Genomic DNA, 26,062 nt, shown 5'->3' with positions numbered 1-26,062 from the left:
TTGGGTAGAGTATATAGACATTCAAAGTTCTCCATTGATTAGTGCATCAGGCACTCAAGGACCACCCTCACTGAAGTCTTTCTCTATTGCTCAACCTGCAGGTACCAGCATGGAGAAAGAGATAGCTCTACTCCACAGGCAGTGGAACCCTACTGTTATGTCCTCAAGGTTTTCTTTAAGAAGCATTCCATGTAGCAGATTTCCTCCATCCCATCCCATTGGGCTGACTCCCTATGGTCAACAGGCGTCCTCACCCTGGGGTCATTCCACAATCCCCATGGCTCCAGCTCCCAGCTTCCATGCACACCAGTGGACTTACAACCCTGTCCGAGGTATGAAAGGCTGCAGCATGGCTTGTCTATGTGGTTCTCACTCCATTGAGACTGTCACAGAGTAGTGAGTTCACTCCCCAACTGCTTCAAATGCCTCCCCTGTCCCAGTGGATGGCCATGGACGCGGGGATCTCTCCCCTGCACTTCAGCTCCCTCATCCCCAGGTGCAGGCTGGTCCCACTTGCTCTGCTCCTTCTTTCCCCTTCCTCCTTGTCCCTTCTTTCCTTTGTCCTACCAAGTTCTGTGTGGATCCGGATGTTCCTTCTCAGTAGTCAGGGAGTCCTGCCAGGATTCACCTGGTCTTCTGTGAGAACTGCTGCATCTTTAGACATTCTTGATGCATCAGTGGAGAGAGGTGTACCCCACTTCCACCTACCCCTCCGTTATCTTGTCCACCCCCATTTGTGCATGGATTAGAAATGAGATGCCTTTTCTATTAAGTAACACTGTCATCACCACACATGTTTAACTTTTGCTTTTTGAGGAGAACACAGGTAAGTTCCACTCTCTTCAGTTCAGTCAGTCATTCAGTGGTGTCTGACTCTTTGTGACCCCAGGGACTGTGGCAGCACAGGCTTCCCTGTCTATAATCAACTCCCAGAGCTTGTTCAATCTCATGATTAGATCTCATGATTAGATCATGAAGCTCAAACTTAGATCCTCAGACATTAATTTTTTATACATGAAAATATTTAACCTTTAAAAATATCTCCCTATTTGTCCTACCCTCCAGTCTTTGGCAATCATTTTTCTACTCTGAGTTCCATCTTTTGTTTTTTTTGGAACTCCTTATACTTGAGGCCTATGGTATTTGTCTTTCTCTGACTTAGTTCACTTAACATAATGCCCTCCAGTTTCATCCATGTTGCCACAAATAGAAGGATTTCTTTCTTTTTCTAATGGCTAAATAATATTTACCTATATTTGTCACATCACATTGTTTTAATCCATTCACCTGTTGAAAGATTGTTGTTTCTATAACAAGGCTACTGTGAATAATGCTGCAATGAACATGGGAATAGATCTCTCTTTGAGACAATGATTTCATTTCCTTTGACTATATATCCAGAAGTGGGATAATGCATCACATAACAGTTCTTTTAAATTTCTTGACGAACCTCCACAGTAGGTTTCCAAGGGAGTTGCATCGGTATCCATCCCTACCAACAGTGCATAAGCACTCCTTTTTCTCCACATCCTCAATAACATTTGTCATTTTTTACATTTTTGGTACTAGCCTTTCAAACGGGTATGTGGTGATATCTCTTGTGCTTTTGATCTGCATTTTGTTTGATTATTAGTGATGCTGAGTATCTTGTCATATACCTCTTGATCATCTATGTAGCATACATTATGTTTACTGTATTCCAATATACGAAACTCAGTTGTCTACCTATATATCAACAACAAACTATTACAAAATGGAATAAAGAAAACAATCCCATTTACTATTGCACCAAAAAAATATAAAACACTTAGAAATAAACTTAAGCAAGGTGTTGAAAGATTTTATACAAAACCTTTAAGACATGGTAAGAGAAGTTTAAAAAGAATTAAAGATACATGAAGCTAGGTTTTCAATTCAATGTGTTTCTTGAGGTAGCATTTGTATTGCTATAAACTTCCCTCTTAGAACTGCTTTTGTTGCATCCTCTAGGTTTTAGATCATCGTGTTTTCATTGTTCTTTGTTTCTATGAATGTTGATATCCCTTATTTCTTCAGTAACCTGCTCACTATTTAGAAATGTGTTGTTTAATCACCATGTGTTTGTGTTTGTTAATGTGTTTTTTTCTCCTATAATTGATATCTAGTCTCATAGTCTTGGGGTCAGAGAAAATGCTTGAAATAATTTCAATTTCCTTAAATTTACTGAGGTTTGATTCTGACCCAAGATGAAGATAATGTTCTATGTGCACTTGAGAAGAAAGTCTATCCTTCTGCATTTGGATGGAATGTGCAGAAGATATCAGTTAGGTCTGTTTGCTCTAATATTTCCTTTTAAGCTTATGTTTCCTTATTAATTTTCTGTTCTGTTGACCTGTCCATTGGTGTAGGTGTGGTGTCAACATGCCTACCATTATTGTGTTACGGTCAATTTCCCCTTTTGTGTCAGTTAGTGTTTACCTTATGTATTGAGGTGCTCTTATGTTGGGTAGATAAATAGTTAAAATTGTTATGTCTTTTTCTTGGACTGATCCTTTGATCACTTGGTAGTGTCCTTCTTTATCTCTTATAATAGTTTTGATTTTAAGGTTTATTTTTTCTGATATGAGAATTGCCAATCCGGCTTTCTTTTTTTTCCCATTTGCATGGAATATCTTTTTCCATCCTCTCACTTTCAGTCTGTATGTGTCTCTAGGACTGAAGTGGGTCTCTTGTAGACAGCATATATATGGGCCTTGTTTTTGTATCCATTCAGCCAATCTATGCGTTTTCGTAAGAATGGCAGAAGATAATAGCAAATAAAACAACTGATAAAAGATTGCTTTCCAAAATACAAGCAGCTCAAACAACTCAGTCATCAAAAGCAAAGGCAAGAACTGCAAAAATAAACCAGTGAGACCACATCAAACTCAAAACCTTCTGCATAGTAAAAGAAGCCATCAGTAAAATGAAATGACAACCTATGGAATGAAAAAAAAATATTTGCAAATCACATATTTGGTAAGGACTTCGTATCCAAGTATATATAAGAGACTTATAAAACTCAGTATGAAAATAAATCAAACACCCCAAATTATTAAATGAGCAAAGGAAGAGTAAGTGTTTTGAAAAATCTGAAGAGTAGACTGTGGATGACAGACACTGTAAGTTTTTCCTTCCAAAACAGAAGCCTGTGTCTTCCTGGCATTGCTTTCTTTATCTCCAATCACCTGTTTGGTGACTGCACTTCACAATATACATCCTTCACTCAGTAGCAATCATCCTACCCTGAACTATATGTGCTAAGAATACCCTACTAACTATAAAAAACTAATAATTACATACTTAATCTTGAGGCATCTAAAATCCAAGGTGATTTTCAGAATTTTCCACTCCACTGTTTCCTACATTCTATTTCAAAATTGAAACACCTAGTATGGAAAAATGAGTAGGGGACCTCAGTAATACATGCATAGAAAGTCATTTAAAACTGGCAGCATTACTGGATTATAATTTTGGGGAATGTATTATTCCTAATACTATTGTAATTTTATTCCCTTTACTTCTCATGTACACTAGGTTGATATTTATTTAAAATAGTAAAAAAAAAAAATAGTAATTCCAACATAGAGATACATAGTACTCAAGTTACAGTAGATTGAGAAAGACAAGCTTATGAGGCAGGAAGTGAAATCACAGAAAATTAGCAATGGTAACAAAACAAGGGGAGTATTGCCTAGAAAGAAAGCCAGAGTTCTCTAATTGTTTGGAGACAACACGAACAAGCTAGATGTGAGCCAACCAGCTTAAACTGTGTACCAGAAACCGCACCAGAAGGAAAATGAAGTTCATAAAATATGCTGATGCTAAACGCCAACATTCAGACAGTAAGAGAATAGGGTAGGGTTTATGTAAATGCTGAAAACTACTCAGAGAGATAGACATGGAAGCAAATACACTAATGAGCATCAGAAAGATCAAAGCACAAAAGGGTCTGAAAAATAAATCGTAAAGAGACTTGGTAGTCTGATCAAAAAAATAAGAGAATCAAATTAGAAGACCAAAGTATAAAGACTTCTGCACATGTTAGACCCAGAGAATGCTCAGGAGAGAAATTTTCGGCCTTAGTGACCAGCGAACAGAAGCCTCCAGCATCAGGAACAAAAACCCTGGGCAGGACTCACGACTGTGCGCTTCTGGGAACAGCCTCAGTTTCAAAGTTTGGGCACTATACCACCTAAAAGCGAAGGCAGACAAGGATTATAGCTTGCTATGACACTGAATCACAGACAGTAGTGTTTGTTAGTTTATTTTTCTCATGCAACTATAAAAAGTTAAAGAATCACTAACCAATGATAATTGACATCATCAGTTTCCAGTCAGATCCTCTTTAGTCATATAATGGATATCTGAACCTGTTATATGATCCCCAATAACAGTTTTAATAATTAAATTTATTGACATTTAAGTGAAGCGTAATTGCTTTACAATACTATACTGCCTTTGGCCAAACATCAGCATGAATCAGCCATAGGTATACCTATGTCCCCCCGCTCTTGAACCTCCTTCCCACCTTCCTTCCCGTCCCACCCCTCGAAGTTGTTACAGAAAAATATGGAAGGCTTCACAAATTTGTGTGTCATCCTTGGGCAGGGGCCATGCTAATCTTCTCAGTATTATTCCAACTATTTAATATATGTGCTACCAAAGCAAACACATGAATAACCTTTTAATAGAAAAAAAATCATATAGTTAGTCATCTACCAATAAATGATCAATTACATTAGGAATTAGGGTATTCTTCTATATTTACCACCTCTAATAAAATTGAATTTTATAAGGTCCAAAGTTCCAAGAAGGAATTAAGCACACATTTATGCATAGCATATGTATACATGCACAGATATAGATGCACACAAATATGTCTATGTTATACAAGCTATTATTCTCCTTGCCTGTCACAATAAGCTCTTTAGTTGATGAGAGATATATTACTAAATTTCTCCAAATTATATGTCTTCTTTTTGAGAACCACTTCTTTTATTTTCATCACCTAATTTTAACTAACCATTTTATTCTTAGATACCATGCCCATTTATACTAACTAAGAGCAGAGAAAACCTAGTAAATGCTAATATCTTATCCTTAATTAAATTACCAGTCTTTGGTAAATTGGAAAAAGAATCATGTTCAGATCTCATTCAGGAGGATAAAATCTCTATTTTATCAGTTCTCTTGTCCAAACTCAATTCTTGCTCACTTCAGTCTTAAATTCTGCTTTCTTACAAAGGACAGACAGGAAAAGTAATACTAAAATCATGCTTGCAAGAGTCTATTTTTTTATGCTTCTGTTGGTCAAAGGTAGGGCCAGGAATAATTTCTGAAATATTACATACATCATGGAAGCATGAAGGTCTAGTTCTACTGTTAAAGAGGAGATGTTTGGAGAGGATTCAAAAACTAAGCCCCATGGGTTGTCAGGATGTACTCCTGACCAGACAGATAAATTTTGTCCCTAAAGAGTCAAAGTCAGGAAACGGCAGGCCTTGTTTGCAGAGCCGATGATGTTGTCTTGGGTGCTGACCAGGTAATATTCTTGTACTACCATTTGGAGATTTATTTGCTATTTTCTCGAAGAAACAAGTGTAAAGAGAGGATTAAAGATGAATAAAAGTAGAAGAGCTGTGAAGGTGCCTAGAAGAGAGGCTAGCCAGGAGAACCAGGCCCCCACACTGATAATTGCCAAAGACTTTAACAGTGAGTGTTTTATAGACAGAGCAGAACAAGTGGATAAAACCAATGTTCTAGGGTCACTGCTGTTTTGCAGTCAAAGGCAAAATATTTTTCTCTTTAAGCAGAGTCATCGAGCTCCGGAAGCGGTCCTGGTTACACACATGCAGACCGGGAGCCACAGGCATGTGTGATGTGACATCAGGAGGTGGACAGATGAGTGTATTGGTGCCCAGTGACCTGCATCTGCTAATAATGGGACCTGGGGAAAATTACTTGCCCTCTCCAAGTCATTGCCTCTTCATTACCATAACTTGATGATCATAGTGAAGATTAAGTCTATCTCACAGGGTTCCTGTGAAACACAAATTTTAAGATGTTTTAAAGCTCTTGGGAAAGTATCACCTTGGGTTACTAAGGTGAGCGAGCAGATCCAAGGTACAGTATCCTTTTTCTCTTAGTATTCTCTCTGTACTCAATAGTAGTGATCAGTCAGTCATGTGTTTACTCTTACCCCAGTGTGATGGTAAACCATACAGATCAACTAACTTTTCTTGTCATTTCAGTGTCTAAAATGCAAGCATTACTCAATGTAGAGTGAAAAACTTACAAACTCCTACAGGTCCTCGCTGCACAGAGTCTGCAGAGTCAGAACATTAAACTGTCTTAAAAAAAAATGGCCTAAAAACTCTGGCTCAGAATTAAGTGCCAAATGTTTGCAGAGCACAGAAGTACTTCTGGGAGCAATACAAAATTACAGGGAGTAACCTACTTCTCCAACTCTCTATCTGTGCAATATCATCATCCTTTTAAATTGACTCAGAAATCACTCCTTCTTCCCCAACCCAGCTACTACAGCACCAACTCCTGCTCAGAGCAACAGGGAGAGAAGTCTTCCCTCCACGGGATGGATCTGATAATCTTAGGTGACTACATCATCTCAGAATGGCTCATATTTTTAATTAAACAGGGTCCTGCCTGCTCCTGCTGCTGGTCATGTCAAATCTGCTACTGTGCCAAGGCAACTCATGCCTGTGCTCCCGTCCTGCCGTGACTGACATCCCCCTGGAGTCCCTAACAGTACTGTTACTCAATGCCTCCAGGCTGTCCCACAACATCCTTAAGCATTCCAGAACAATGTTCCATGAGTTTGTAAGTACTGTGTGGTGGTGGTGGTTTAGTTGCTAAGTCGTGTCTGACTCTTGAGACCCCACGGACTGTAGCCTGCCAGGCTCACAGATGGAACCCTCGCATAAGTGACTGAGCTATACTGTCCTTTCAACAAGAAGGCTGCATCAGCCAAACTTCAAATAACACAGTGTCTAGGTCAAAGAAGCCATCAGCTCATAAGATGTGGACTACAAAGAAAGGATCAGTTTTGGGAAATCTCAAAGATTCCTAAGAGGTGCAATAACTTTTTCAATTTCCTTTCATTCATTTTCTTTTGTAAATTTCCAAAATAAATGATTTTGTATTTGTCAGCGAAGAATGCCATAAAAGAATAGAATAGACTCAGTGGAATAAACAACAGAAATTTATTTCCTTACAGTTCTGGGGTCTAGAAGTCCCAGATCAGGGTGCCAGCAAGGTGAGGTTCTGGTAAGAACTCTTTCCTCTCAGGCTGGATTCTCCGTGTGTCCTCACACAGGGTGGTGGGTGGGGAAGAGAGAGAGAGGAAAAGACACAGAGACACAGAGGTAATTCTCTGGTGTTTTGCTTCATGAAGACACTAAATCTATTGAATCAGTGTTCCACCCTACGGGCTGATTTAACCTTAATGGGCTTCCTGGTGGCTCAGATGGTAAAGAATCTGCCCGCAATGTGAGAGACCTGGGTTCTATCCCTGGGTCTGGATGATTCCCTGGAGAAGGGAACTGCAAGCCACTCCAGTAATCTTGCCTGAGAAATCCCATGGACAGAGAAGTCTGGTGGGCTACAGTCCATTTCAAAACACAGCACTTTGGCAGTTAGGTGTCTAACACATGAACTTGAAGAACATACATTCAGTCCACAGTACTACCTGACACAAAGCACTTTTAGGTGGGACTGGGGAGAAGGAAGCATGTTGATTTTCTGGTCCTGCAGTGTCTCTCTGGGCTTTCTTCTCCAGGCTCAGAGTAAATAGCCAATAACTGAGAAGTGCTCTGCAGTGAACTGGGAAGATGGAACATGTTAAACAAAGCTGAATCCCGGTCACAAAAACGAATACTGGTAGTTTTTTTAATGCTACAAATTATTGTTTTAAGATTTGAAGTGAATAGCTTTAGAGCTACAGTAGAAGGAGAGTTTACAATTGGAAACAATTATTCTCTTTCTGAAGAAGGTACTTGAAAATTGTGTGTTGATTCTTTTAGTCAATCAAGGAGCACACAGTAGAGCAGACAGCTAATAAAAGGCGGTGTTAAAGGTTTCTATTAAATTCACGTAGTTCTTTTTACTCACTAGTTTTTGCTTCATACTCCATTTTGACTGTCCATTTTTTTCCCAAATCTTCCAAGTAATCTCTTTAAATGTTCATAACTTTCGCTAAAGATTACTTTTTCTCTATCAATGTGTTAGCTAGATTTTTCTACTCTTATTATTCTCAGTCCATTGCTTAGTATTTCCTATAACTTTATGCCATGTTTTTCTGCAGTACCATTTTCTCACCATAAATAGCATTGTATTCTGCACCTGGGATGAACACTAAGCTTTTTGGTGTGCGGATCAGAGATAAGTCAGAGTCATAACCGTATAACTCCTTGCAAGGGAATATATTTGCTCTAACCCACACTAAACAAGAGACTAAATGGTTAAATATAGGTGCATGCATGCATTCTAAGTCACATCAGTTGTGTCCAACTCTTTGCAATCCTACTGACTGTAATCCAACAGGCTCCTCTGTTCATGGGATTTGCCAGGCAAGAATACTGGAGTAGGCTGCTGTACCCTCTTGCAAGGGATGCTCCTCACCTAGGGATCAAACCTGAGTCTTCTTATATCTCCTGCATTGGCAGGAATGTTCTTTACCACTACCGTCATCTGGGAAGCACCAAGTATTGGTACAAAAGTGCTATATTTGGTTCAAATACTAAAAACAAAACAAAACAAAAACAAAAAAAAAAACAGATAAAAAAAAAGAGAAGGGAAAAGGTTGAACTTAGAAAAGTTACATGTAAAATCATTTCTATAGAGACAATGTATAGAAAAAAAAATAGAAAAAGTAGGAAAAAGATGACTTTCAAATTTTGTGATGCCCGCTAGTTAGAAAAATTACACGACTATCAAACATGTTAATGTTCTGGTAATGGGTTCATCTACCGAATGCCCAACAACCCTAACTAATTGCCTGATCACTTTCAGGATATAAAATATGCCCAGGGCAAACTGTACTATATCAATGCCATCAAGAGCTGCCACACCAATTCCCTCCAAACTCCCGAAGAACCAGAAAAAGTCCTAGAGACGAACGTGAGTCTTTCACCTGGGTTTTTCACTGGATCAAATGAGACAGTATGTAGCTTACCAGGCTTCAGATTATTAGAGGGAATGGTAACTGTACATGCAGAAAAAGGTGGAGGAACCATAAGCAATTGAAGAGAAATTATATTATGCACTTGATGAAGCATGAGTGAAATCAAGGGATGACTAAAGATCTGTAATAGCAAATAAATAACAGATCCATAAATTGTCCATGCAGACAACTTTAGTTCAACCAATGCATTAGACACAGGATTGCAGCTATTATACTGTACGAAAACAAGAAATTAATGGGAACTTCCATGTGTAAAATATAAGATTGCAAAATTCATGAATATGTAAGAAACACACCCCAGTTTTGAGTACTCCCTGTTACTAGTGACTCCTATGTGGGAGTCCTATACTGCACCACCCGAGCCACCGCATCTGCCTTTCAAGGCTCTCCTGATTCTGCTTCTACTTCTCTAACACCTCCTTCACTCGTCATTCTCAATGACTCGTCTGTCACCTTTTATTCTTAATTTGTAAGTCTCTCCCACAGTGGCCTATAAAACATTGCTTTCCTTCTCATGGCCACAACACTTGTCTCTTTTCTGATGGCAACACAGTTTACATATCAAGCCTCAATCATTTATGGCAACTCCAAATTTTCACCATTATATTCTCTCCTTTCTGATTTCCTGCATTATCCTTCCTCCTAACATTATTTAAAATATTTTCACATGCATCCCCCCTTATAATACTATCTTCTCTCTCTACAACTTTCTTAATGATACCAGCATTCTTTTCCTCTGTTAAGCTCATCCTATTCAGTTCTCTGTTCTTTACCAGACACGTGTACCCCAATGTTCATCGCAGCACTGTTTATAATAGCCAGGACATGGAAGCAACCTAGATGCCCATCAGCAGATGAATGGATAAGAAAGCTGTGTTACATATACACAATGTAGTATTACTCAGCCATTAAAAAGAATACATTTGAATCAGTTTTAATGAGATGGATAAAACTGGAACCTATTATATAGAGTGAAGTAAGCCAGAAAGAAAAACACCAATACAGTATACTAATGCATATATATGGAATTTAGAAAGACGGTAACAATAACCCTGTGTACGAGACAGCAAAAGAGACACTGATGTATAGATAAGTCTTATGGACTCTGTGGGAGAGGGAGAGGGTGGGGAGATTTGGGAGAATAGCATTGAAACATGTATAATATCATGTATGAAATGAGTCACCAGTCCAGGTTCGATGCACGATACTGGATGCTTGGGGCTGGTGCACTGGGACGACCCAGAAGGAGGGTAGGGGAGGGAGGAGGGAGGAGGGTTCAGGATGGGGAACACAGGTATACCTGTGGCGGATTCATTTTGATATTTGGCAAAACTAATACAATATTGTAAAGTTTAAAAATAAAATAAAATTAAAAAAAAAACAGTTCATGGCTGTAAAGAAATCAAGCATTAACTAGAGATATTCAGTCTCTGGGATTTTCAGGCTCAATTCTGCTAGTAGTAGTGAACTAGGGGGGACCCTCCACTGTGAATCCCACTGATGCTGTTACTAAAGACAACGCTGTGCCATTTTCTGCCCGGAGACATGTCAACAAAACAGACTGTTCTGATGTCAGCAGGGGGCTCGTGTTGGGATCAACTGAGGAGAGAAAGCCTGTTTAGGAAAATCATGTCTTTTCATTGTCCCTTTGTTGTAATATCATAAAACAATCTCCAATCAAACATCAATACGAAGGACTCATCTGATTCATTAATACGAATGAATCACTGGGTGACAATGATGTGGCCACAGGTGGAATCCCTCTTTCCTGGGTCAGGCACTGCAGCACATACTGACTTGCGTAAATGCTTAGATTCTCTCACGGAAATATACAAACGTAAAAGAACTCACTGAGTGGTGGTAGAATTTCGAGGAAAAAATAAAATTTTTTATGTTATAAATTAGAATGCATCAGAAGAATTAGTTCTTAAAATAATCTAAATTTTTAATAATTCAGCAAAGTGTGAACTAATAGCTTGCATTTTATAATTTTGCAACTTTTACTACCTTCAAAAATCTCTGCATGCACATAGGAATAACCAAAATTTTTTCAGTTCAGCAGCTCTAAGCAAAGATCACATGTTACAAAAACCACTGAATTATGATTATTTTAATGAGACCATTTCTTCTGGTTGGTTAGATTAAAGACCTTAGTAAGTGGATACTCATGTTACTGTACTCCTGGAATAGACCTCTGTATCATCTAGTCACAGACCTGCGGAGTATGAAAGAAGTCTCAGATTCTATTCAATCAAATGCCAGAGAGAGTGTGAAAAATCTACTAGAACTTCAAGCACTCATAGAGAGGCAATTCTGCCAGGTGAGCATCCTGCAGAGGGCTTTCTTGCTTTGCTCATGAATGAAAGAGGTCACCGCTGTAATGCGTAAGGTGTTTGGAATTATCTCATTTTGTAAGAAAAAGATTCATGACTTCTATATTCTAGACTGCTACTACATAAAGCAAGAGCCTTAGTTATTCATAGTGATAGATTCTACTGTAAAGGAATCAGAATTTCACTGCAGTTTTTGACATGTGTAGCCTTCCCTGCATTGCACACAATTCCACCAAAAGCTTCACTCTTCCTGGGCACAGGTGGTTGAAATATTTTCAAGAGTAAGAGAACTAGAGAACAGAATTTCCAAGATCAGCATTTTCTTCAAAGTAACCCAGGACATCTGCTATTGAAGTTCCACTTGTCTTCTTTCTCTGTTCTCATCAAATCAAAGGATAAGAGTGGGAAGGAAGAAAAGAGCAAGTTAAAACTAATCTTGAGTTATGTTTCTACATTTTAGATTCCTAATTTTTTTTTCATAGGCTGGCTTCAAAATCCATATATAGAGATTTTTATATATGTATGTCTTCCCCAAATCTTAATTTGATAATTAGAAGCAAAAAAAAATAAGCAAATCTTAATAAAACACATAAGAAGTCATTATCTTTTGGGTATTCAGATTATTTTTCCAGTAAGGCGGAAGATGTTGAAGGCTCGCATTTACTGGTGTGGACTCCCATCCCTGGAGTCCAGCGATGAAGATGTGCGTCATTCTGAATTTTATAAGCTGTTCAAGTGCCTGTATAGGGATTCACGTAAAGTTGACATGTACACCACGATCCTGGGATGCCGACTCAGCAACTCGTGCTAAATCCACATCCATCCCATCCAGCTCTGAGGTGGTCATAATGATCTAACCCATAGCAAGCTTGTTTGAAATTTATAGCTTTTTAATGTATGCTATGTAAAATGGGTCTCCTCTTAAAAAAAATAAACACAGACTCTGCAGAGATGTCAAAATCTAAGAGGGCAATTTCTTAACATTTCTTATCTTCATTTAATTGAAAATCAAAAGAAAATCCACCCCTACAATTGAGAGAATGAAGTGCCTATTAAAATTAGTCACAAATAGCAGAACCTGGCATTACAAAGAAGATCATTAAGATACTACTTAAGAATCACAGCCAACTATTCTGGTCAAGTTATTAGAATCAAAGAATTAGACAATTGTTCATGGTTCTGGTCATGCTACCAAGAAGACTGAATTCTCAAGATTCTTTATGAAAGCCAGCCACGAACTGTCACCCATCACAGTCTTACATCAGATAATATAAGTGCTTCGCACCTTTGTATAAATAGCATGAGGTTTACTGAACTGTGTAAAGATTGTTAGGATGCTGTCTTTGTCCTTCTGCATTGCTATAACACAGGCTTAAAAACAATGGAAATGGATTTCCACAGTGGGGTAATGCAGGGTCCTTTCTGGTCACACACTACTTACTGTATCCTCACACGGCGGGAGAGCTCAGGAGCTCCGTGTGTCTCATATATAAAAGCACTCATCTCATTGAAGAGGCTCCATCCTTATAACTCCATCACCTCACAAAGGCACCACCTAGGGTTACCATAACCATGAGAATCAGGATTTCATCATATGAAATTTCTGGGGGCACAAAGGCTGAGACCATAGTAGATACAAAGGTGAACTGGCTCATCCTCCTGCACTGGCTGTCGTCACCCACACTCCACTGATCCTCATTTCCTCCATCACCTTGCAGCCATTCCATACATTCTATCACTCTGGGTTTCACAAGTCCAGGTCATTCAAGTGTCAGCTCCATCTCATATTCAGCCTATTCAGTGTCTCCCTCTTCCCTGCTGAGGCCCAGGGGACCTACCAGGAAATGCAGATGTGTCCATTTCTGCAAGGTCCCTTCTCTCTCCCTCTCTGGATCTTCATTCCTTGGGCCATGTTGGATCAGAGTAGATGGTAATGAGATGGGAAAGTTCTGACATCACTGACTTACATGGTGCTGTTGTAGCCTTCTCTTGGTCCAGATGGACTGATCTGAAATTCCCCCTGACTGACAAGTGTTTCCCTTGAGGGGTGATTTTCCAGGTGAATCACCAGGTGAATTCCCTGGTGATTTTCCAGGACATTCACAAGTTGAGGATCCCCAACATCATCAGATCAGATCAGATCAGTCGCTCAGTCGTGTCCGACTCTTTGAGAGCCCATGAATCGCAGCAGGCCAGGCCTCCCTGTCCATCACCAACTCCCGGAGTTCACTCAGACTCACGTCCATCAAGTCAGTGATGCCATCCAGCCATCTCATCCTCTGTCGTCCCCTTCTCCTCCTGCCTCCAATCCCTCCCAGCATCAGAGTCTTTCCCCAACATCATAGTTTACTTTAATCAGCGGAAATGTTGTGGAACCCACAGCTCCCCACCTACTGTAGTCACCAGAGCCTCTCTTTTCCCTCACTCTGCAAGCACCATCTGGAGAATATTAAGCAGCCCACAGTCAGCTGCTTACTAGCTGACCCACAGGAAACCCATGTATCATAAACACTCTGAACAATTGAATGGCAGATATACTGGTGTGCATCTGTCTACCTCCTGGGGATTCTGGACAATTGTCCAACTGGTCACATAGACACTGAGTAGATCAGAACGCTGGATTTAAAAGCACATTTATCTGAGAAGTGAGATACCATTCTCTCTTCCTTTTAGAGTAACTATCCTTGTCATTAATTATTTGGCCTTACAAACATGCCTTAGTAGGTCCCAGAATTATAAAATCCTCCAAATAGACTGAATCTCTACTGAGACTGGATTAGGGTTGCTCAGCTTGTTCAATAGCCTCCAAACAAACTGGGATGAGGGCCAATCTCTTGACTGGCTGTCCTAAGAAGTCAGCAATGTTTCTGGGCCGGTTTTGTACCATCTTTAGGGCTTCAGCAGTAATTCCTAGTAAACAGAAAATGGGAAATCAAAAGGTAGAAGGGAAAGGGGGATGAATAAGAGAGAAGGAAGAGAAAGACGGAAGGAAAAGCAGCAAAGAGAAAGTGTCAAGGACTCGCAAGAAGGAAATTGTAACTATTTCTAGTGACAGATGTTCACCAGATCTATTGCGGTGATCATTTTGCAATATATATCAAATAATTACATTGTACACCTGAAACCAAAATAGCATTATATGTCAATATGATCTATGTATAATGATACCTGAAAGTGAAATAGCATATTTGTCAATGTGACCTATGTATAATGATCATATAATCATTATGTTATATACATAACACATATGCATACCTTCAGTTAAGTTCAGTCACCAGGCTCCCCTGTCCTCCACCATCTCCTAGAGCTTGCTCAAACTCATGTCCATCAAGTCAGTGATACGATCCAACCATCTCATCCTATCTGCCTTCTCCTTCTCCTCCTGCCATCCACCTTTCCCAGCATCAGGGTCTTTTCCAATGAGTCAATTCTTTGCATCAGGTGGAAAAAATTATTGGAGCTTCAGCTTCAGTATCAGCCCTTTCAATGAATATTCAGGGCTCATTTCCTTTAGTATTGACTGGTGTGATCTCCTTGCAGTCCAGGGGACTCTAAAAAGTCTTCTCCAACACCGCAGTTGAAAAGCATCAGTTCCTCAGTGCTCAGTGTTCCTCAGTGCTCAGTTTCCTTATGGTCCAGCTCTCACATCCATACTGACTGCTGGAAAAACCATAGCTTTGACTAGATGGAATTTTATTATATATATAAACATATATGTACACACAGCTATGTAAGGAAAAGTTTTGGAAAGAAATATAATTCTATTTTGGATGAAGAAAACAAATCAACTTGTACATATTTTTTTTGCAAATGTGCACTTTAGCTATCGTGTTAGGTCTAAAACTTTATATTCAAATGTAGGTTATGTTTATGCTGATGAAACAGAAACATGACTTAACCTTGTAACATTAGCTGCAGAACAGCTTATTTACAATAGCTAATCAAAACCACAAAATTTTGAAACCTATAGGCCTGCCCAGTACTCTGCTATTTGTCATTTAACCAAGTGATTATTGACTTAATTCCTCTTGACTCAGAAACTCTTATAGGTGCTTCGTTTACATCAATAAACTAAGCAGGCAGACACTTATTCTCATGGAACTGATATTACAGCCTGGGGAAGAGAGATAATCTGCAATAAACATGAATCCAAGTACATTATATGGTATGTTAACAGGTGATCTGTACTATGGGAAAAGAAATAGTAAAGCAGAGGATGGGGATTAGAAAATAAAGGTGAAGAAAGGGAAGTGATTTAAAGAAAAACAACCTAGACCACACTGAGGGGACCAAACATTCTCTCTTGCATTCAAGATTCAAGTTTTCCCCTGCCCAGGCAGGTCTCTTGGTCTTCGACCCAACTTCAGAAATGTTTCCGTCTCTGAGGCTGTATGCAAACTCATGCAAACATGAATGTTCTGAACATTCTGCCTCTCTTCAGTTGAAAGGTTTCATAAAAAATTGTTGGTAAACTCTCCCAAATTAAGTAACATTTTATGCAGCAAATTTTGATAATTTTCTGTTTCCTGAAGAACTAATCTCCAACTTATTTTCCATTTTTCAACACACTGTCAGTGACCTAATTATATTATGTAAAAATATTATATATGCATTGCTATTCTAATATATTATGACATTTTAAAAATATACACAAAATATAAACTAAATGACAGTGAGATAAAAATAAATAGAAATGGAAATAGTAACAGTTTCTTCCCCAGGGGATGAGGATACTCATTTTTATGGCCACTGGACTAATGGATTCTGAATGTACACACATAATTATACCAGTTGTTTAACTACAATAATAATGTAATTTCTTTTATATATAGCTTCAATCAAAGTTCTCAGAATACCAAAGGGGCCAAGAATAAAATTATATGTAAATAACTCTCTTCATATGCATATATAAAATTTTGAGTTCAATTAAGTAATCATCTTAAGTTCTATTGTTATTCCGCCAATTCATCTACTGGTAAGTAATCCAAACTCTACAATAGATTTGTTTTTTCAGGGTTTAAATCTCAAATCATAATAAAAGCAGAGCAATGGCCTTGAAAAAAAATGGCCTAGTGAAAAAGTTGGCTTCAAGCTCAACATTCGGAAAACTAAAATCATGGCATCTGGTCCTATTACTTCATGGCAAATAGATGGGGAAACAGTGGAAACAGTGGAAACAGTGGCTGACTTTATTTTTCTGAGCTCCAAAATCACTGCAGATGTTGACTGAAGCTGAAAATTAAAAGATGCTTACTCCTTGGAAGGAAAGTTATGACCAACCTAGACAGCATATTAAAAAACAGAGACATTACTTTGTCAAAAAGGTCCATCTAGTCAAGGCTATGGTTTTTCCAGTGGTCATGTATGGATGTGAGAGTTGGACTGTGAAGAAGGCTGAGCACGGAAGAATTGATGCTTTTGAACTGTGGTGTTGGGGAAGACTCTTGAGAATCCCTTGGACTGCAAGGAGATCCAACCAGTCCATCCTAAAGGAGATCAGTCCTTGGTGTTTATTGGAAGGACTGATGTTGAAGCTGAACTCCACTACTTTGGCCACCTAAAGCAAAGAGCTGACTCATTTGAAAAGACCTTGATGCTGGGAAAAATTGAGGGCAGGAGGAGAAGGGGACGACAGAGGATGAGATGGTTGGATGGCATCACGGACTCAATGGACATGGGTTTTGGTGGACTCTGAGATTTGGTGATGGACAGGGAGGCCTAGCGTGCTGCAGTTCATGGGGTCGAAAAGAGTCAGACACGACTGAGCAACTGAACCGAACTGAACTGAAATGGTCTAGAATAAATAAAATGTCGTATGGATATCATTATATATATATATATATATATATATATATATATATATATATATGCATTTGTAAAGAAAATGAATGAAAAAATACAGACTTACCATTTGCTGAACCAGAAAGTGTACTCTCTCAGAGCTGAATATACATATAATCTAGAAAAAATACTTTTTCCACTTCTATGACTTCTAAAGAAAGGGACTCATGACTTTCATCTCCAGCCTACTGTGGATTCCTTTCCACAGTTCTGCTCAACTTCCCTTCATGAAATCTCTTCCCTAGGTTATAAAACACACTTTGGGCTTCTGGTTCAGACAAGATAACCTTGATCTTTTGTGCCCACTCCTCTATTTATTCTGCAAATAAGAAGAGACCACTAAAGGGACCTTTTATAGCTGGCAAAAAGAAGGTGAACTAGATCAAGGACTGAAGAATGGAAGAGCAACACAGCAGCACCTAAGAGAAGACAAGCCAGGCCCAGCATTCCTACCTCCAATCTAGCCTCAGAAGGCAGCCTGAGTAGGGCTGTTCCTCCCAAGGAATAAATGTGAAGGAACACCAGATGGTGGTTTAGTTGCCAGGCTGTGCCTGACTCTTGGTGACCCCATGGACTGTAGCCCACCAGGTTCCTATGTCAATGGAATGAATTCTCCAGGCAAGAATACAGATTCCCATATCCTCCTCCAGGAGATCTTCCCAACCCAGGGATTGAAACCAGGTCTTCGCAAGGCAAGTGGATTCCTTACTGTCTGAGCCACCAGGAAAGCCCAAGAAATTTAATAATGGCATGGATATTTGGAAATTAAAAGTATAAAAACATTTGTTAATATTAAAGTAGACTTTAGAGCAAAGAAAATATCTAAGGACAAAGGAATACAAGGACATTACATAAGGAAATAACAGTCAATCCAGCAGGAATACATAATAATCCTGAATATGTATATATCAAACAACATAATCTCAAAATACTTGAAGCAAAAATAGGTACACCATATGAATACTCCTATAAACTTTAATGAGATTGAAACTGTGACATAAAACTTTTGAAAAGGAAATCATCAATCCAAGATAGATTGACTAGAGAATTCCAACAAATATTTAAAAAATTAAGATCAATTTGACATAATCTCTTCAAGAAAATGAAAGAGTAGGAAACCATTCCTAACTAATTAGATGGGGCCAGTATTGCTCTATATCAAAATCAGACAAAGGCAGTACAAAAGGAAATTTCAGACTAACATCTCTCACAAATTTGGAATTAACAGTTTTCACTCTCACACATACAAATCAACCAAATGAATTCCACAATGTATAAGAACATCTCTTGATAGTTTCTGGTCGTTCCTAAGTTTGGTCCCATTAACTTTCTCTTCTAAGGGTTTAAGTGAATCAAGGATACAGTCAGTTAGGGTCCCAGTAATAATATTTTAATACCAGAAATACAGTGACAAATACTCAAGTCTAGGTCAAATCAGAAACTGACTTCTCCCATTAAAGTTAATCATACCAGTCATCCTAAATGCCTAGCAAAAATAACTGCAACTAGATTCATAAGATAAAGAAAACATAGCTACTACATAGAAATGGTGGGTGTGTTTGATATTCTTTATATGCCCCTTGGGAACCCTGTTGATTATTTTCTATTATGTTTTGAACCTTCGGAGGCTGAGAAGACCATACTTTATACTTCCAGCTCTTCTGGCCTCTGACTTCTACTTGAGTTTGGCCAGGGATGGCCAAAAGAGATTGGTGAGTCAGTGGAGAAAGAGATTAGTGGATTGATTCTTTCCTCTGACTCCTTTCTTGCTGGAAAGTGGCCAACTTTCTCCACTGAAGCCCAGAGCTCTGGTGAGAGGCCCTCGCTTTTAGCTGCAGCTATGTACAAGACTCTTTAGAGACTGCAGTATCCATTCTCTTCCTTTGCCCTGTTGCCCTATAAGTGTTCATGCCTCCATGATCTTGCCTGTATAAAACAGCTTTCCTTTTCCTTTTAAGCTATCCTTAGCTCTGATACAGGTTCCAAACCCTTAAAGTTCATTGTGTGTTAGTCGTTCAGGCATGTCTGACTTTTTGTGATCCTGTGGACTGTAGCCTACAAGGCTTCTCTGTGCAAAGGATTCTTTACACAAGAATGCTGGAGTGGACCTTGAGAGCTTGTTTGGAGGTTCTAGCAGGGGAGCACAGCTACTTGTACACCCTTGACCAAAGACTGGTCCTCCTCTATCCAGGATGGTTGTCCTCTTCGACCAAGCATGCAGCTTCGGGAGGGATGCACATGGAGTGGTGAGGGAGGAAGGGGACACCGGTCTAGCCAGCCAGATCAGCCGAATCAACCCTGGCGATCAATGGGGTGACAGATGTCGCAACCAGATCATCCTCACATCCAACAGAGCAAAATAGAAAGCCCAGAGACAAATCCACGCACCTATGGACACCTTATCTTTGACAAAGGAGGCAAAAATTAAAATGGATTAAAGACAATCTCTTTAACAAGTGGTGCTGGGAAAACTGGTCAACCACTTGTAAAAGAATGCAACTAGAACACTTTCTAACACCATACACAAAAATAAACTCAAAATGGATTAAAGATCTAAACGTAAGACCAGAAACTATAAAACTCCTAGAGGAGAACATAGGCAAAACACTCTCCGATATACATCACAGCAGGATCCTCTATGACCCACCTCCCAGAATACTGGAAATAAAAGCAAAAATAAACAAATGGGACCTAATTAAATTTAAAAGCTTCTGCACAACAAAGGAAACTATAAGCAAGGTGAAAAGACAGCCTTCAGAATGGGAGAAAATAATAGCAAATGAAGCAACTGACAAGCAACTAATCTCAAAAATATACAAGCATCTCCTGAAGCTCAATTCCAGAAAAATAAACCACCCAATCAAAAAAATGGGCCAAAGAACTAAATAGATATTTCTCCAAAGAAGACATACAGATGGCTAACAAACACATGAAAAGATGCTCAACATCACTCATTATCAGAGAAATGCAAATCAAAACCACAATGAGATACCATTTCACGCCAGTCAGAATGGCTGCAATCCAAAAGCCTACAAGCAATAAATGCTGGAGAGGGTGTGGAGAAAAGGGAACCCTCTTACACTGTTGGTGGGAATGCAAACTAGTATAGCCACTATGGAGAACAGTGTGGAGATTCCTTAAAAAACTGGAAATAGAACTGCCTTATGATCCAGCAATCCCTGCTGGCCATACACACTGAGGAAACCAGAAGGGAAAGAGACACGTGTACCCCAATGTTCATCACAGCACTGTTTATAATAGCCAGGACATGGAAGCAACCCAGATGTCCATCAGCCGGCAAATGGATAAGAAAGCTGTGGTACATATACACAATGGAGTATTACTGGTGCCATTAAAAAGAATACATTTGAATCAGTTCTAATGAGGTGGATGAAACTGGAGCCTATTATACAGAGTGAAGTAAGCCAGAAAGAAAAACACCAATACTGTATACTAACGCGTATACATGGAATTTAGAAAGATGGTAACGATAACCCTGTATACTGCTGCTAAGTCACTTCAGTCGTGTCCAACTCTGTGCAACCCCATAGACGGCAGCCCACCAGGCTCCCCGTCCCTGGGATTCTCCAGGCAAGAACAATGGAGTGGGTTGCCATTTCCTTCTCCAATGCATGAAAGTGAAAAAATAAAGTGAAGTCGCTCAGTCGTGTCTGACTCCTAGCGACCCCATGGACTGCAGCCCACCAGGTTCCTCTGTCCATGGGAGGACGGAGTGTGCCATCACCTTCTCTGTATATGAGACAGCAAAAGAGACACTGATGTACAGAACAGTCTTTTGGACTCTGTGGGAGAGGGCGAGGGTGGGATGATTTGGGAGAATGGCGTTGAAACATGTATGATATCATATGTGAAATGGATCGCCAGTTCAGGTTTGATGCATGATACTGGATGCTTGGGGCTGGTGCACTGGGATGACCCAGAGGGATAGTACGGGGAGGGACGTGGGAGGGGGGATTCAGGAAGGGAAACACGTGTATACCTGTGGCAGATTCATGTTGATGTATGGCAAAACCAATACAATATTGTAAAGTAATTAATCTCCAATTAAAATAAATAAATTTATATTAAAAAAAACAATGCTGGAGTGGGTAACCATTCCCTCTTGCATGGATCTTCCCTGTCCTTGGGGTGCAACCCAGGTCTCCCACATTGCAGGCAGATTCTCTACCATCTGAGCCACCAGGGAAGTCACTTTTCTTTATTTTCCTTATCTGTGTAAATCATCTTGATTTCTGACAATGATAGGGATGGCTATGGAGCTGCTAGATAAAGATGGTCCCTCAAAGATCTAATGCTAAACTGCTTCCAACAGGACGGGGACTTCTTTTTTCCTGACTTGAAAATCATAAATACAAGAACATGTCACAGGTCATGTGAAAATAAGTGCTGAGAAATCAATGATTTAAGAATGAATTTGGTAAAGTGCACAAATTTTAAGCTGTAAGATGATGCATAAGGTCTGAGGATCTAATGTGCAACATGGTGATTATGGTTTGTAATATGTTATTGACATTTATCGAAGAAGGCAATGGCACCCCACTCCAGTACTCTTGCCTGGAAAATCCCATGGATGGAGGAGCCTGGTAGGCTGCAGTCCATGGGGTCACGAAGAGTTGGACATGACTGAGCGACTTCACTTTCACTTTTCACTTTCATGCATCGGAGAAGGAAATGGCAACCCACTCCAGTATTCTTGCCTGGAGAATCCCAGGGACAGGGGAGCCTGGTGGGCTGCCATCTATGGGGTCGCACAGAGTCAGACACAATTGAAGCGACTTAGCAGCAGTAGCAGCATTGACATTTGTGGGGCTTTTCCAGGTGATGTTAGTGGTAAAGACCCCTCCTGCCAGTGCAGGAGGTATAAGAGACATGGGTTGAATCCCTGGGTCAGGAAGATCCCCTGGAGGAAGGCATGACAACCCACTCTAGTATTCTTTCCTGGAGAATCCCAATGGACAGAGGAGCCTGGCAGGCTATATAGTCCATGGGGTCACAAAGAGTTGGACATGACTGAAGTCAGTTAGCACACATGTAAGAGAGGAAAACTTAAAAGTTCTCACCAAAAAGATCTTAAAAGGTAAATATGTGAGGTGATATTAATAGATATGTTAATTAAATCAATGAGGGACTCCATTAATCATGTATACCTATTTAAATTGTCATGTATACTTTAAGTATCTTGCTATTTTATCTGGAAATTATATTTTAAAAAACTGAAAAAAGAAAAAAACCAAGAATTTCAATGCATTTTATATAATATTGTAGATAACTCAGCCATTACTCTGGTATGTAAAAGGGTTTTTTTTAATTCCAGATAATCACCAGTGGGACTCACTGGATATTTAGCAAAGGAAGAAACCTTGGAAATTATCTAGACAGTCCTCCCATATTAAGGATATATAAGTAAATCCAAGAATGATTAAGTCACTTATCTAAACTTATAAAACTCGATGCAAAAGTAGCAATAGAAATCAGGTTTCCTACGTTTAGATGAATCTTTACCGAATTACCCGGCAAATGGAAATATCTCCTATGCTTTGCAAAACTTGATTCTTATCTCTTTCACAGAAGTGACGATATTCCACCTTTTATTCATTGTCCAGTTAGCATAAGTTTTACCAAGTAAATTAAATTCCTTGAAGGTTCAATCCTGGCTTGTCTGTTCTTCTCACTCTATGTTTTCACATATGCCTAAAGCTCTTTATCAATGCCATTTCTTCTCCCTGGAAGACCCTCTCACTTTGACCTGATTACCTCCTTGACATCTTTCAGATCTCAGTAAAAAACACTTCCACGAAGCAGCCATTCCTGCTTCTGACACAGCTCAAGTCTCCTTGTTATGTGGACATATGGCATTCTGTGCTTTTCCCTCTTGACACGTGTCCCAGTTGTGGTCCAATGTTTTACTTTGAAATTCACCTCACTTCTGTTTTTCTATTAAAATTAAGTCCTAATTCACAAAGTCCACATGTGTGCTCTTCACTGCTGTCCATTCTTTGCATCCAGCAGGCCTTCATTATGTGTTTGTTCAATGAAACACTTTTATTTGTGCAGAGTAAATTTCCAATGAATTATTGATGCTGCTCTCACAGCATACAGTGAACTAAAACCATTGAGGTATTTTCCCCCCACCCAAACCCTCATAGCCTGATTATTTGGACATAATTACAGAACTAGAACTGTGGGGGCTTCCGTTGTGGTTCAGCTGGCAAAAAATCTGCCTGCAATGTGGGAGGCCTGGATTTGATTCCTGGGTTGGGAAGAGTCCCTGGAGAAGGGAAAGGCTACCCATTCCAGTATTCTAGTCCATGGGGTCACAAGTCAGACACGACTGAGCGACTTTCTTTCACAGAAATGTGGATGCATTTGCTTTTAATTGCTACCCTATTAGATGGAAAACACTGGATGTTCGGTCTTTTATTCCACATACACTAGCCCTCATGGTTTCATGTCCTAAGATACTGTGATAATCGAGTCACTGACCAAAAGGCTGAATAGGACAGAACTAGAGACAGTGCTCTGAACCTGCCACTTGAGTCTACTTTTTACCATAGGATTCTCAGCTTCACTAGAGGAGTTCAGTTTCTTAGCTGTACTCTCTGATCATGACAGATGAAAATACTTTAAGGAGAGTCTACAAATCAAATATTCTTACATTATACACAAACACCTACTCTCTCTTGGAAGGTACAAAATATTCACCTCCTGATGAATTGTTATCTACTTTTCCCAGATGAAAGTACCATCTTCCTCCTTATGGCTTCTTAATTTCATTCTGACAATTTTTATCTCACTGACCACATTCTGACTTATATTATCGTTAATTATCTGAACAACACCAATCCCCACTCCTTTAATTCAGTTCCCCTGGGGCTATAAGCATATGCCAACTGCCCTGAAGTTACTATTTATTGAGTATCAAACATGGCAGAAACTGGCCAGCCATTTGTTCTTTCTGAGGTAAATATTATAATTAAAAGCAAATACCCAGCCTCTGGTATTTTGGATAAACTGACAGCTGGACAAAATCTTAACTGCTATTCCAGATAAAAGTTCCTTTTGTGCTAATGTCTTTCTTTTAGAGAGAACTTGCATTCTAGATAGTTTTCAGGTAAATAGAAATGGGACTGATATGTTAGCTGGAAAAAAAACCCACTGTTGCAGGAAACAAAAGTAGACAAATCACACATCTTCTGTATAGCCAAGACCCATTTATTAGGAGCTGGCAGCTCAGACAGTAAAAAGTCCTCCTGCATGCAGGATACCTGGGTTCCATACCTAGTCAGGAAGATCCTGGAAGAGGGCATGTCAAACCACTCCAGTATTCTTGCTTAGAGAAACCCCATGGACAGAGGATCATGGCAGGCTGCAGTCCAAGGGGTCGTCAGTCCATGGGGTCGTAAAGTGTTGGACACGACTGAGCAACTACACACAGGAAACTTCTCACGCTGACATCCTGACTTTTAGAAACAGTTACTTTCACTAGTGTGCTTAACTACAACTCCTGCTTTTCAATGGAATATCAAAGATAAAAGTAATATTCCATAAATCAAGGAATTATTTCTATCAATTATTTTTCCTTAAAGCTAAGCTACAGAAATACACTGTGGGATAGAGCAGATAATGAGAAGTATAAGAGATCCAAACAGGGAAGATACACAACCAATTGATAATTTTCTTTAGGGGAAAACTTCTATCTTTGCTCTTAAGGCCCTCAACTGATCACATAAAATCCACAATCTATAGGATTAAATGTTAATTACCTCTAAGAAAATATATTCCCATTAGAGCATGTCAAAGAATTACAATTTGAAAGAAATGTACAGTTCTATGGAGTATGTTACCATGTGCCACAGGGATTGAATATCTATGCTACCTCTTTCACATTCATGACCTTGGAAGGGAAAACAAGATTGACAATTTTTTTCCCCCCATTTAATCATGTCCAGTGTTTTAGTTCATGCAGGCTGCTGTTACAAAATGCCAGAGGCTGGGTGTTTTATAAACCACATTATTTATTACAGTTCTGGAGGCTAGAAGTCCAAGATCAGGGTGCCAGCATGGTAGAGTGAGTGAGGGCCTCTTCCAGGACATATCCCTAAATAAAAGGGATGAGCAAATATTTCAGGCCTCTTTCACAATAGCCCTAATCCCATTCATGTGGGCTCTGCCCTCATATGGGTTCTACACTTATGACCTAATCATTTTCCAATGTCCCTCCTCCTAAAATCATCAATTTGGGATTAGGTTTTCAACATATGAATTTTGGGAGAACACAAGCATTTAGACCATAGTACCAAATGAGGAGACTGACTTGTCTAAGATAACCCAATGCCTCATCCATACTGAATGCTCTTTGGTGCTGATAGGAAGCCAAAGACTAAGGAAGCTGAATCAGGACCAGCAGCCCCAGGTGGAGGGTCTGAGATGGCAAACTCCTTGATGTATTTCACAGCAATATATGGGTATTTACAGTGTCTTCCTTGGTTATCAGTTATTGAGCAATCCCCCCCTCCTTTAGATGTTATTATTTGAAATATGAGTTAATTACTGAGTTCTTAGACAAAGTACCATTTGACCAACATGATAATATCTCGACTATTATCAACCCACTCCAGTACTCTTGACTGGAAAATTCCATGGACGG

At 39.4% G+C, this 26,062-nt stretch overlaps 1 protein-coding gene and 1 non-coding gene across 2 annotated transcripts; one reads left to right on the top strand and one right to left on the bottom strand.

Annotated features, from left to right (window-relative positions):
* The first annotated feature begins 277 nt into the window (after window positions 1-277).
* On the top strand, window positions 278-12,364 carry LOC109577452 (placental prolactin-related protein 3-like). The gene is made up of 5 exons (XM_019986378.2): window positions 278-332; window positions 6,677-6,858; window positions 9,049-9,156; window positions 11,361-11,540; window positions 12,173-12,364. The coding sequence occupies exons 1-5, from the start codon at window positions 278-280 to the stop codon at window positions 12,362-12,364; spliced, it is 717 nt and encodes a 238-aa protein (XP_019841937.2).
* LOC139179193 (U6 spliceosomal RNA) lies at window positions 4,585-4,693 on the bottom strand. Its single transcript, XR_011563617.1, has one exon. It is a non-coding gene; the product is annotated as a U6 spliceosomal RNA (small nuclear RNA).
* Window positions 12,365-26,062: the final 13,698 nt, after the last annotated feature.

The sequence above is a fragment of the Bos indicus genome, chromosome 23, assembly GCF_029378745.1.
Source record: "Bos indicus isolate NIAB-ARS_2022 breed Sahiwal x Tharparkar chromosome 23, NIAB-ARS_B.indTharparkar_mat_pri_1.0, whole genome shotgun sequence".
NCBI classification, from domain to species: Eukaryota; Metazoa; Chordata; class Mammalia; order Artiodactyla; family Bovidae; genus Bos; species Bos indicus.
The sequence above is the reverse complement of the archived record's forward strand: the minus strand, read 5'-3'. Positions and strand labels throughout refer to the sequence as shown.

Coding starts and splice junctions, on each gene's coding strand:
- LOC109577452 (XM_019986378.2), top strand. CDS start 278: ATGGCTCCAGCTCCCAGCTTCCATGCACACCAGTGGACTTACAACCCT. Junction 333..6,676: donor GACTTACAACCCTGTCCGAG/GTATGAAAGGCT, acceptor TTAATTAAACAG/GGTCCTGCCTGCTCCTGCTG. Junction 6,859..9,048: donor GAACAATGTTCCATGAGTTT/GTAAGTACTGTG, acceptor GATCACTTTCAG/GATATAAAATATGCCCAGGG.